Here is a 12,817-nt window from a genome sequence, read left to right on the forward strand (position 1 = left end):
AACTTATTGACCCTTATTGTAAAGAGTTACCCATAAAACTTTATAATACACGATAAGCAAGCCTTTCACTTTATCTAAAGCAAACAAAAACACATGAATAGTTGATTTATAAAGTTCTATAATACACTACAATCATGGAGTCATAATGCCCTATAAGTCCAAGGTGTGTTTTAAGTTTAAGTTTTCTACCATAGTGTGTTGTAATACATTATAAATATATTCTACAAGCCGTTACAAGCAAATACTTATAAAACATTATAAATGAGCTTTATCACCACTTATAAATCTTCTTCTTACAGAGGATCATAAGACATTATACGCATGTGTGTCACAGCTACACTTACAATGTCCTCCAGACATCATAGAAAGTGTCGCCGAAGTAACAAGCATTCTCGCCTCCACGCAGGCACCGAGATGACCAGATGAGGATGACATCACCGACTGTTGCTTTTTAAATCAACTTTTGCATAAAGACGGGAGGCTCGACAACTCTTCCCATGCTCATCTAAATTTCAAATGAGTGATTCAGAGGACAGAGTGAGAGATGGAGAGACCGGGAGTGAAATGTCAGCGAAGCCAACTGCTCGATAACACGCCGGACGCTGCCGCCGCCATCTGCATGCCAACAAAAAAACCTCTGACTGACCTGGACGGAGTCAGTGTTTGTTTGTGTGTCTGCGTCCATCCGTTACTGTCAGTAGAGAGACCATCATGTTCCATGCGTCTAATATTGCATACAGAAGAAGCTCGTGTCTGCTCTAGCGCTCATTGACCTTTAGATAGCTGGACAACCACTTTTTGAGAGTGTGTGTGTGTGTCTTCTTGATGTACATGTGATTCACTGTATGTATTTCTTTGCTATTCTAAGTGTGTGTAGTCCTGATTTTACTGGTTACATGAGTAAGTATAATTGTGTGTATCTGCACTTAGGTGTGGGTTGGTCGGGGTGGACGTTTGTGTGTGTGTGTGTGTGTGTGAGAGAGAGAGGAAGAGAGAGAGAGGCATGAGTTGAAGGCCATTAATATCTAGTGCTTAGCACCATGCCGAGTTTCTGTAATAGCGGATGACTAACCGGAAGCTCTAGTAACAGAAGGAAAAAAAAGAAGGTAACACTTTATTTTCTGGATCCACTATTTCCTAATAATTTCCTAGAAAGGAACTGTTAAGATAAGATAAGATAAGATAAAATATCACTTTCTTAATCCCCTTGGGGAAATTCGGGTGCCACAGCAACAACTGGCAGAACAGTACCAGGGAAAAACAAGTACAGAAGATAATAAAGAGAAAAGGCAAAATGCAAATAATGCAAACAATAATAATATATATATATATGTACTGTATATATGCATAATCAGTGGAAAGGAGTTCAGTTATTAGTGCCGGTCAGGGGAAGGGGGGGGGGATCTAAGGGGGGGGGTTCTAAGGGGCTCGGGTCCAGGTCCAAGATATTAAGTTAATTTCTTAGTAGGTTTCCTGGAAAGAACCATGACATTATGTACTAATTATAGGGAAAATAGAGAAAGAGTTCAATGGTAGTTGGTAAGTTTCCAAGACGGAACCATGAAATTATGTAGTGGTTATATAGAAAATTAGAAATTAGAGGAAGGGATTCAACAAATAAATATATTATATAATTATATGAATCATGACTTGGGTTACCAGATTGACCTCTGCCTATTATTTTCCACAGTTTATAGTTTTGCGGTTCTTTCCAGGAAACTCTTTTAGAAACGTACAGTATCTTATCGACTCCACCAGACCTGCTTACATTTTCTATACAACTACTGCATCATTTCATGGTTCTTTCCAGGAAACGTCCTAAGAAATGAACTGTTCCTTTCTAGGAAATTATTAGGGAAATTGTGGACCAAGGAAATAAAGCGTTACCAATGAGAAATACAACAAAAATGCAAGGTACATCACCAAATAGCTGGTTAGTAACAGTCTTATAGTGTTTACGGGGGATTTTTCCTCAAATGTAAAAATTCTGCAGGCCTTTCCTTCCCTCTGAGCCTCCCTTACCTGCTGCCTCTTGTAGACGCTGCTGAGCGGGGCCACCTCACAGTCCTTGTGTTGGCCGAACACCTTGCACATGGAGCAGGTGGGCGCCTGGCAGGACAGACAGTAGATGTTGATCTTCTCCTCTTCGTGTTCCTCGCACATGAGCTGCTGCTGCTGCTGCTCCGGCTGGATGCTTACAGGCCTGTGAGAGACAGAGAGAGGTTGAATGGGATCATCAGATGTTCATTGGTTTTGACTGATGTGAGCTTTTTGAAGGTCGATAACCATACTGATGTTTTCTTGGATCTTTAAAGTTTATAATTTCATGCCAAAAAAATCCAAGTATTTAGTGTTTCGCCCAGAATTTTATTCTTGTCAGTCTATAATAATAATAATGGTAACACAATAAGTATTACAATAAGGGTCACTAAGTTAAGGGTTAGTTAATGCTTAATAAGGGTTAGTAAATGCTTAATAAGCATTAACTAACCCATAATTAACAGTTAACTAATGTGTAATTTACTAATGGTGTGCATGTTAACTAAGGTATTAATTTATACATGATTTAATAGTTTATAAAGATGACTATTAAATAATGTATAAATGAATACCTTCGTTAACATGAACACCATTAGTAAATGATTACCAGACACATTAGTTAACTGTTAATTAAGGGTTAGTTAATGCTTAATAAGCATTAAATGCTTAATAAGCATTAACTAACTTAATGCTTAATTAATGTACCCTTATTGTAAAGTGTTACCATAATAATAATAATAATAAAATGATGTGTTGTGAACAGTTTTCCATAGACCAGTGGTTCTCAACGTGGGGTCCGAGGACCACCGGGGGGTCCTTGAGGGGGTTCCAAGGGGTCCCCAGCAAACTGATCAACTGTTAAACTTCACCATTGTTTCTTTTCCAAGAAGTTAACACAATTACAGAATGTAGAAGAATGATTATTTTGATCATAGTTTCACTGTTATCTCTCTATCTATCCAGAGATGCCAAATCTCATCAAATGGGGGTCTAAAGTGTAATAAATTCGGGGTCCTTGATATGAAAAAGGTTGAGCATCACTGCCATAGACAACCAGTGTTGTTTTGAACCGCTACACAATAAATATGGAATCTATCAAACTGCATCATATCCATCGGCAGGTCCTGTTTGTTTGCCTATATTAATGTTGAGGAACACAGCTTTGAGACACCAAACGTCTGCTTTAAAATCACTGCGCCATGCTCATTTCTCATGTTTACCACTTGTCAAACAGCTAAAGTGTTTGCGAGGCAGGTGCGATGGGGCGAGGTTAACCTTGTCCAGGATCAGCTTCCTTTCATGCCGGCTCATTCTCTCTAAGTGGACTAGTCAAGGACATCGAGATGTCTGAAAATGACCAACACCGGTAAACTAGCATCAAAAACCTCTGAAAACAAGCCCAGATGTGACACATCACTTGAAACGCATTGTGACGCATTGGCAGATTGTAAGCCCATTACAAGCAGGATCAACTTTTCTTATATAATCCTCAGAAAAACATCAGAAAATTGCTTTCAGTTCAGTCTCATTTCATTAACTATTTAATGAATGGTTGATGAAATGAAGTTGCATCATTAAGTATTCAAAGCCCACATATTTTGCACATTGTTTAAAATCATGATCTGATTATAATATACTGTATAATATAGTTATCATGCACTTATAATGTGCTGACAATGCCTTATAATGCTTTAGAATGCTTTGATGACTTATGATGCTTTAGAATGCTTTATGATGCCTTATAATGCTTTATGATGCTTTATGAAGTCTTATAATGCTTTATGATGCTTTATGAAGTCTTATAATGCTTTAGACTGCTTTATGAAGTCTTATAATGCTTTATAACGCTTTTTGAAGTCTTATAATGTTTAGAATGCTTTATGATGCCTTATGCTGTCTTATAACGCATAACAATGCCTTTAGATTCCATACATTGCACTAATAATGCCTTATAATGCCTTATGGTGCCTTATGACAGCTTATAATGCCTTATCATGCCTTATAATGCTTTATGTGCCTTATAATGTCTTATGATGTGTTATGCCATATAATGCCTTACTTATGATGCCTTATGATTCCTTATGAGCACCACTGCAAAGCCCAGCATTAACAAAACGGTTTATGATGATCAAGCAAGGAGAACTCAACTTGCCATGTTGTATTAACTCCTAATGTCAAATGCAACCATCTTTTTGTGATGGTGAAAAATCTACGCTAATGTTGACAGAAAAAAATTCTTTGAGGATCTATGTAACACAACTGGGTGAAATATATTGAACAGTTTTTAATTATTAATATTGTTTTGGTTTTGAATTATTCAGTTGTGTGACAAACGCTTAGTTTAACTTGCTATTTACAGCCTCAAAAGACCTTAAAACCCTTACCTTAAGACCTTAAAACCATAAAAAAAAGACCCTTAAAAGACCATGTTCTCATGCAATTTAATATCAGTTTGACACAACTTACTATGATGTATATTATCAATTTATGTCATAAAGGTGTTAAACTGTATTCTACAGTTAAAAAGGTGGTAAAGTAGATCTATGTGGGTTAACTCTCCACTTCATCCTTGATACAAATCCTTATAGTCCTAGTCTGATGCTCAGTCAAAGCAACACATACCAGTCAGAATACTAGACTGGCAGTAATGCAATAGTGCTCTCTATTGGTAGTCTCCTATTATTACAATAGCATGCCACAGTGCCAGTAATACCATGTTTCTTAGCAGTTACATTTTAAATTTTATATCCAGCCAAACATGTTAGGAAGATGTGAGCTAAATATTCATTATAACTGTGATTTCTGTGGAATGGAAAAATAAACCACCTTTCATTTACTTTATAGTTGCATTTATAGCAAAGTATTTTGGATTGATGTAGAACTTTGAGTTACTGGACATATTATTACACCAAATGGTTTAGATATTATGTTGTATTTTGTTAATAATGTAACTGATAAAGATAGTCATTATTCTCACCAGATGCTAACAACAATGGGTCACATGAGAACTAGTATTAGTATCCAAGCCCTTTTTTTTCATAAATGAAATAAAAAATTATGGGTGCACATTTTTATTTCATTTAAAAAAGAATCCACAGGACCCCACTGTCCTAGGGCTGAGGAATGTTTATTAAAATAAAAAACTGGAAGAATCACATCAAAGAACCCAGAGTGGTTTATAAAAAGTTCCTTTAAAACTGCAGGTTTGGAACATTTCATTTTCTGGGTTCAACCCTAAAGAACCATTTTCTTCTACCGCCTAGAACCCTTTTGTTTAGGGTGGAGTACGCTACCACCACCACCACTACTACTACTACTACTACTGCTCCTACTACTACTAGGCCTACTACTACTACTATTGCTCCTACTACTACTAGCCTACTGCTACTACTACTACTAGGCCTACTGCTACTACTGCTACTACTACTAGTAGCAACAGTATCGCCACACCCCCACCCACTCTCACTCCCTTCATTCAAAAATAAACTCAAAACCCACCTTTTCAAAAAGGCCTACAATATCTAACTCCCACTGCCTCTCCAGAACTGAAATGCACACTCATGTTATTATTTTATCATCTTCATTTATTATCATCACTTTTGTATCAATGTTTTTATGTATTTTATATATTTATTTTATTTTCCCCTCGCTGTTGTAAAGTGTCTTTGAGTACTATGTAAAGTGCTTATAAATAAAGCTGGCTCAGGCCAGGGCAACACTCAATGCAGAGAGATGGCTGATACTCCAGAGTATGTGATACACTAATACACTGTAATAGGGTTAGACTGATATAAAGGCCATGAGCAGAAGTTGCCATTTTGCATAATTTTTGTATGCCATAGATTAGCATGTCATTCAGTGTGTAGTTTAAGATCCCTATGGGGAATATGAATGGGCTGGTAACACTTTACAATAAGGGTCACTAAGTTAAGGGTTAGTTAATGCTTAATACGAGTTAGTTAATGCTTAATGAGGGTTAGTTAATGCTTAATAAGCATTAATTATCAGTTAACTAATGTGTAATTTACTAATGGTGTTCATGTTAATTAAGGTATTCATTTATACATTATTTAATAGTTTATAAAGATGACTATTAAATAATGTATAAATTAATACCTTAGTTGACATGAACACCATTAGTAAATGATTACCAGACACATTAGTTAACTGTTAATTAAGGGTTAGTTAATGCTTATTAAGCATTAACTAACCCTTAACTTAGTGACCCTTATTGTAAAGTGTTACCAATGGGTTTTTCAAACAATGCCAAAAATAATGGTCGTGTTGAACGGATACCCACAAGGTACACTACGTTTTGTTCCAGGAGTTAAAATACATCTGCAATTTTGATTTTAACTTTTTTTTTTTTTTTTTTTTTTTTTTTTGTCATGAAAAGGGTCCGATTTAAAAATACAGAAACAAATATACTGGCTTGTGGCAGCTTCAATCCAGAAATATTGGTATCGACTTTCAAAATCCCATAGACCCACATTAGGCTGCAGACCCCAAGATTTTGTCCCAATGACCCATATGGGAAGATTTTTGTTATTGTTGATTTAGTACTGAATTGTAGAACGTTCTACACTGTATGTGGTAAGATAACACTAGTAAGAGTAAAACATAGGATTCCAAAAGTCATTCTTATACATTCTCTAATTGGGGTAATTTCTAGTGAATTAACTCGTAGTGAAATTACACTATGCCTTGTTTTCCTGTGGAACCCCTCTTAACGGCCAATTGAACCCACTCAAGGATCCCTAGCTCTTCCTTGAGGCCCTCTGTGCACTCTCACCTGGAGGACTCCTGCTGCCTGTAGATGTCTATGATGTTCTCCACCAGCAGGTTCCTCTGCAGGCCGTAGACCCCGTGGCGGTCCAGCACCACCTCATGGCGGCACGACGGGCAGCGGAAGCGACCTCCGCTGGCCGCCATGCCGGAAGAGCTGCGGGTCTGCCACAGAGGGTTAGCTGCCTGGGTGAAGGGGGGGGGGGGGGGGGGGGGGAGAGAGAGAGAGAGAGAGAGAGAGAGAGAGAGAGAGTTTGGGTCCTCATCCTCCTCTTCAAGAGCAAGCAGAGAAGCACTAACTTTCTCTTGACCGATAGACTGGTAGTAGGGGAGAGCGGGGCAAGTTGTCACATGGGTAAGTGGTAACACTTAAGGGTACATTAATTAAGGGTTAGTTAATGCTTAATAAGCATTAACTAACCCTTAATTAACAGTTAACTAATGTTTCTGATAATCATTTACTAATGGTGTTCATGTTAACTAAGGTATTGATTTATACATTATTTAATAGTCATCTTTATAAACTATTAAATAATGTATATATTAATACCTTAGTTAACATGAACACCATTAGTAAATTACACATTAGTTAACTGTTAATTAAGGGTTAGTTACTTAATGCTTATTAAGTATTAACTAACGCTTAACTTAGTGACCCTTATAACACTTATTGTATAGTGTTACCCCTGCCATTTCCAGGAAATTGGGTTGATAGTGGAAAAGGGAACCCACTTGAATTAAAATGGGGCGATATTTGATACTGTGGAAAATATCGCGATATTCAATCTTATCAAATATCAGCCCAAGCCTAGTAACATCTGTTAGTAACAACTGTAAGAAAGTAAGTAAGTGTATCCATAAATGTCAGCAATCTATACTCTTTCCATTACTTGCCAGCTGCATATGGTTATTGTTTATAAGATATTTTCATAGGGTATATTCTATTTTCCCCCGCTGTACCGTATTACAGTTTGCTGCTGCAACGACCCAATTTCCCCAAAGGGATCATAAAAGTTTCATAAAGTGTCATATTTTTCTCATCTTATGATAGGAAAGACATGAGAAATAGCACTTGGAATAGATGTGGCTGGATCATAGGAGTAGAGGAATAGCCACCTGAGAGAGGGAGAGGCGAATGTTCATGACCAGCAGAGGGTGAAGAGGAGATAAGGGAAGACAGAGGAGAGGAGGAAGACCGAGGTGCAGCCGGGGGGGAGAACTTAAAACATTAATATGGGTCTTAGGAAGTGTCATGCAAACACCGTCCGAACACAATTCCCCTGAACACACTCGTGGTGTCGGCCTCAGGGTTTTGATGGGAATCCTCGCAAATGTTTGGCTAGGCTGATGAAGCGTCAACGCCTGCGGTAAATACTGCTTTGTGTTGTGTTGTTGTACCTTATCGCTTGGCAACAAGGTACAATAGAGACAGAGGTCTGCATAATTTGACCTGGTATACCTAGATATAGGATGCCATATCAACAATGACTAGTTTCTTTATGATCAGTCATTTCTGCTTTATTGTACATATTTTAAGTTTGTTTTGTCTCAGTATGTTCTGCTGTTATTTTTCACTTATAATGCTGTAGTTTACTTATAATGCATTAATGCACTTATAGTACAATTTTCTATGGAAGCCCAATCAATAAAATAAAAAAAATGACTCAATTGTGAGTTTTCTTCTCACAATTCTGACGTTTTTTTCTCAAAATTCTGACTTTTTTTTCTCAGAATTCTGGCTTTTTATCTCACAATTCTGACTTTATTTCTCAGAATTCTGACTTTTTTTCTCACAATTCTGACTTTTTTGTCTTAAAATTCGGACTTTTCTCACAATTCTGGCTTTTTATCTCACAATTCTGATTTTATTTCTCACAATTCTGACTTTATAAATTCAGAATTCAGAATTTTATATAAAAAAAAAAGTCAGAAAAGTCAGAATTATGAGATAAAAAGTCAGAATTGTGAGATAAAAAGTCAGAATTGTGAGATATGAAGTCAGAATTCTGAGATAAAAAGACAAAAGTGGAAGAAATAAAGTCAGAATTCTGAGAAATAGAGTCGTTTTTTTATTTTATTGAGTGGCGGGAATGGGCTTCCATAATTTCCTCATGCATATATGTATTTATATTCTATTTTTGTTTGCTATATCCAATACTATTTGCTGCTGCAACAACCCAACTTTCATCTGATCTTGCCTAATCTTATTAGTCAATATAGTGATGAGTCATTAGAGGAGGGAGGGGGACGACATGCTACACTGATCATGAGCCAGAAGTCCAACCCACAACAACATGAGAGCATGGTACTGTAAGCTCCTCATTCCACTGGTCTGTGAGGAGTTAAAGGGAGCTACAGAGCTACAGCCTGTTTTGGGCACCAGGGACTTTTGTTCCCTGAGTGTCGACTGGAAGGCAGCTGCCTCCTCCAAAGGCTGCCAGCAGTGGCCCCGCCCCACTCTTCACAAGCCATGTGGCACTGTGCCATGCTCATCTCCTCAGCCGATGATCAAGTCTTAATCTCCCTACCTGGTGAAAGGTCTGTGCAGATTCATTTCAGTCATCCAGGTAGTAAGAAAGGTAGTAAAAAAATATTTTAAAATAAATGTCTTATATCAAAATGATATATATATTTATATAATAAAAACGTATGGCTTTATGGAATACAGCAGGCAGATTTTCAAATATAAAATAGGATCAAAGATGTTTTTCTATAAATTCAAAATTATAACATACTGTAATAATTTAAACCTGTACTGTAAATATTGTCATTATTTATCTTAATTTATTGTCATATTGATTGATTGTTATTATGATGTATCACTGGGTGACACACCTACTCACATCATTTATGCATGTCATAAAAAAAAAAATGTTGTCATACATAGGCTATATAACATGGGTAAGATGTACGAAATGATATGATGACAATAAAAAAGTATTAAAAAAACCCAAAATGTCTTTCTCTCAATTTTACGTTTAGCAAAGGATTGATGGTGGTGTGTTCATACAAGTTCACTTTGAACAGAGCTGTGTAAAGACTATCAAAGTATGCAAAATAAAATATAACAATGTGGTAATATCTTTGTGTTAAAGGTGCTATGTGTCTCATTTTAAAACATCAATATATCACTGTCAAACTAATGGTGATACCTTGGTATAATTACCATAAACAAATGAGAACATGGTTGACAGGATTGGTCGCCTCTCTCATGCCAGCGGTATTGTTAGTGCAAGTGTTTCACCAAATTAAGACTACATTTCCCATAAGCCCCGTTGCTTCCTGCCCCCCTCCCCGAAGAGGATCAACCTGTTGGAAGTGATTTTACCATCGGCCTTTCACTCCTTCCACCATCTGCCTTTTCCAGAAACTCTGAAAGCTTTAGCTCCTTTTGCTCTGGAAGAACAGCGCCCTCTACCTGTTTTGTGCCGTAAAGCAGTATTCCCTTGTGCCATAAAGCAATCCTGCAGATTTCCCGCCAAAACCGTCCCGGTGGTATGTAAAATGCAGTGTAGAGGCCACTAGAGACAGCCAGTCTTCTCAGTGACTGTGTCTTTTGTTTATGGTAATTACACTAATTTCTCCAATTTTACATGTCAGTGATTTATGAATGCAAAAATGCTATATGTTCATGATTTATCTTAAATGCCCAACTACTGTCACTGATCACAGACCTGGCCTGGCTTGGCTTTTGTTTTTTTCATGCTATTACTTTATCGAATCTTTACCCTGCTGGTTAAACATGTAAAAACCATCGGAAATGAGTCCGCATCCGATTTTCTGCTCCTTTTCAAACCCGGCCTTGGCATGAGCAAAGCCATTTCAGGCAGCCATGATTAGTGTATGAAGTCAGCTTCCAGCACCTGGCACTAAAGAGGGCCTTGGTTCCTCCTCCAGCCCAGGAAAGAGACAGCTGGCTGGGATCAACAGCAGCTGCCTGGTCCCTACACTATCACCCTCTGAACCAGCCTGCAAATGGCTGAATTGCACTGCTACTATAGGAGAATTATATGTAGTATGTGGATGTAATTCAGCTTAGATATATCAGTTTGCCAATATTGGCCTTTTTTTTTAATCAAATCCCCTTTTGAAATTTTGCTGTCCAGCTGTTTTACAATGCAGTTTGGTTAATTACATATTTATTGTATTATTGAGTATGCATTGAATATTATAATAATTAGAAAATAAAAATCATAATGGGCATGGATCCAAGGCTGACACAGAAGGACACATACTGTGGCTTCATAAAGTGACATTTTCCACATTTTGTGGGCTTCCAAACAAGTCACATGTGAAAACCCATGTGCCTTCTGGACCACATGTTGGTTTTCACATGTGAACGTCACATGTCATACTTCAGAAAGATTCAGTTCCTAGATGAGGAGTATTTTTTTTTTCCACGTGAATTTTTTTTTTTTCTCCACATTTTCGTCTGCCATTAGATATGACAATGTTTATTTCACAGGAGACAATTCCCAGGTGAAAATGTCAAACGGGAAATTTCACATGTTCACATATGCAAATCAACGTCACACATCACATGTCATACTCCAGATGTGAAACATTCAATTCCTAGATGAAGAGTTTTTTTTTTCCACATGTGAACTTTTATTTTCACATTTTCACCTGCCTTTAGTTATGACAATGTTTATTTCACAGGAGACAATTCCCAGGCGAAAATGTCAAACGGGAAATTTCTCATGTTCACATTATGCGAATCAACAAGTGTCCAAAAAGCACATGTACATCCCTTACAAAAAAAGTCACATGTGAAAACCCACATGTGAATTGGGTTTTCACATGTGACTTTTTGATCGAACTCACCATTGATTAAAATACGATTAAAAACTCGGGAGAAACTCTGGAAACACTGAATAGTTGCAATTGCTTGGAATTTTGGAGTATTGCCACGAAATATTTTGCCATCAGCAGCTTCTGTGCAAACATGTCACCTCCAAAAACCAGAGGTGGAAAGTAACTAAGTACATTTCCTCGAATAAAGTAAAATTTTGAGGTACTTGTACTTAAGTATTACCATTTTATGCTACTTTATACTTCTACTCCATTACATTTCAGAGGGAAATATTGTACTTTTTACTCCACTACCTTTATTTGATAATTTAAGTTACTAGTTACTTTGCAGATTCAGATTATTAATACAAAATATAATCAACTAATAAACTGTGATGTATTATTATAGATTACTGTAAGCTACCCAGCAGTATATAAAGTAGTGGAAATCAGCTCCACCTTTTCCAGCTGCAACATTAAAGTGATGCTTACACATTAATGCATCAATAATTATAATTCAATAATATAATATATACTGTATTATTCTGAAATGGGCCATTCTGCATAATGAGTACTTTTACTTTTGTTGTTTTAAGTACATTTTGATGCTAATACTTTTGTACTTTTACTTAAGTAACATTTTGAATGCAGGACTTTTACTTGTAACAGAGTATTTCTATACTGTGATATTTCTACTTTTACTTAAGTAAAAGATCTGAGTACTTCTTCCACCACTGCCAAAAACCCAAAACACACACACACACACACACACCTGGAAGATGTCGTTGGCACACTTGCGGCAGAGGTTGTGCTGGCAGGGCAGGATGACCACGGGTTTGGAGAACATCTCCAGGCAGATTGGGCAGATCAGCTGTTTCTCCAGGTTCTCCATGGTAGCACCGCCACCGCCACCGCCACCGCCACCGCCACCGCCAGGCCCAGACCCGCCCGCTGCCGGGGGCTTGAAGCCAAGAGCAAAGTTCATCACGTCCGGGCGGCAGCTAGACGGACAGAAGAAGAGAACGGCTCGAGCCTGAAGGTGGAGGCTTCCAGAAACACCGGGGCGGTGGATTTGTTTGTTTGTCTTCCTTTATGTTCTAGCTCTTTGCTCCTGATTCCAGTGTTCTCTATCCATCAGCAGCATCCCACTCTATCCTTGGTTTTCTTGTGGCTTTCTCAACAATAGTTCACTATTTTGAAG

At 37.6% G+C, this 12,817-nt stretch overlaps 1 protein-coding gene across 1 annotated transcript in view; it reads right to left on the reverse strand.

Annotated features, from left to right (window-relative positions):
• The window catches only part of trim54 (tripartite motif containing 54), a 30,837-nt gene extending 18,236 nt beyond the window's left edge, over positions 1 to 12,601 (reverse strand). The window contains exons 1-3 of the mRNA XM_071532853.1: positions 12,389 to 12,601; positions 6,833 to 7,011; positions 2,023 to 2,203 (exon numbers count right to left, since the gene is read on the reverse strand). Of these exons, the coding sequence (XP_071388954.1) occupies positions 2,023 to 2,203; positions 6,833 to 7,011; positions 12,389 to 12,601 (573 nt within the window). The remainder of the gene's footprint in view (positions 1 to 2,022; positions 2,204 to 6,832; positions 7,012 to 12,388) is intronic.
• Positions 12,602 to 12,817: the final 216 nt, after the last annotated feature.

Source organism: Centroberyx affinis, unplaced genomic scaffold (genome assembly GCF_046629955.1).
Source record: "Centroberyx affinis isolate AG114_WGS23_722 - 3 ecotype Tasmania unplaced genomic scaffold, CSIRO-AGI_Caff_v1 ptg002260l_1, whole genome shotgun sequence".
NCBI lineage: Eukaryota > Metazoa > Chordata > Actinopteri > Beryciformes > Berycidae > Centroberyx > Centroberyx affinis.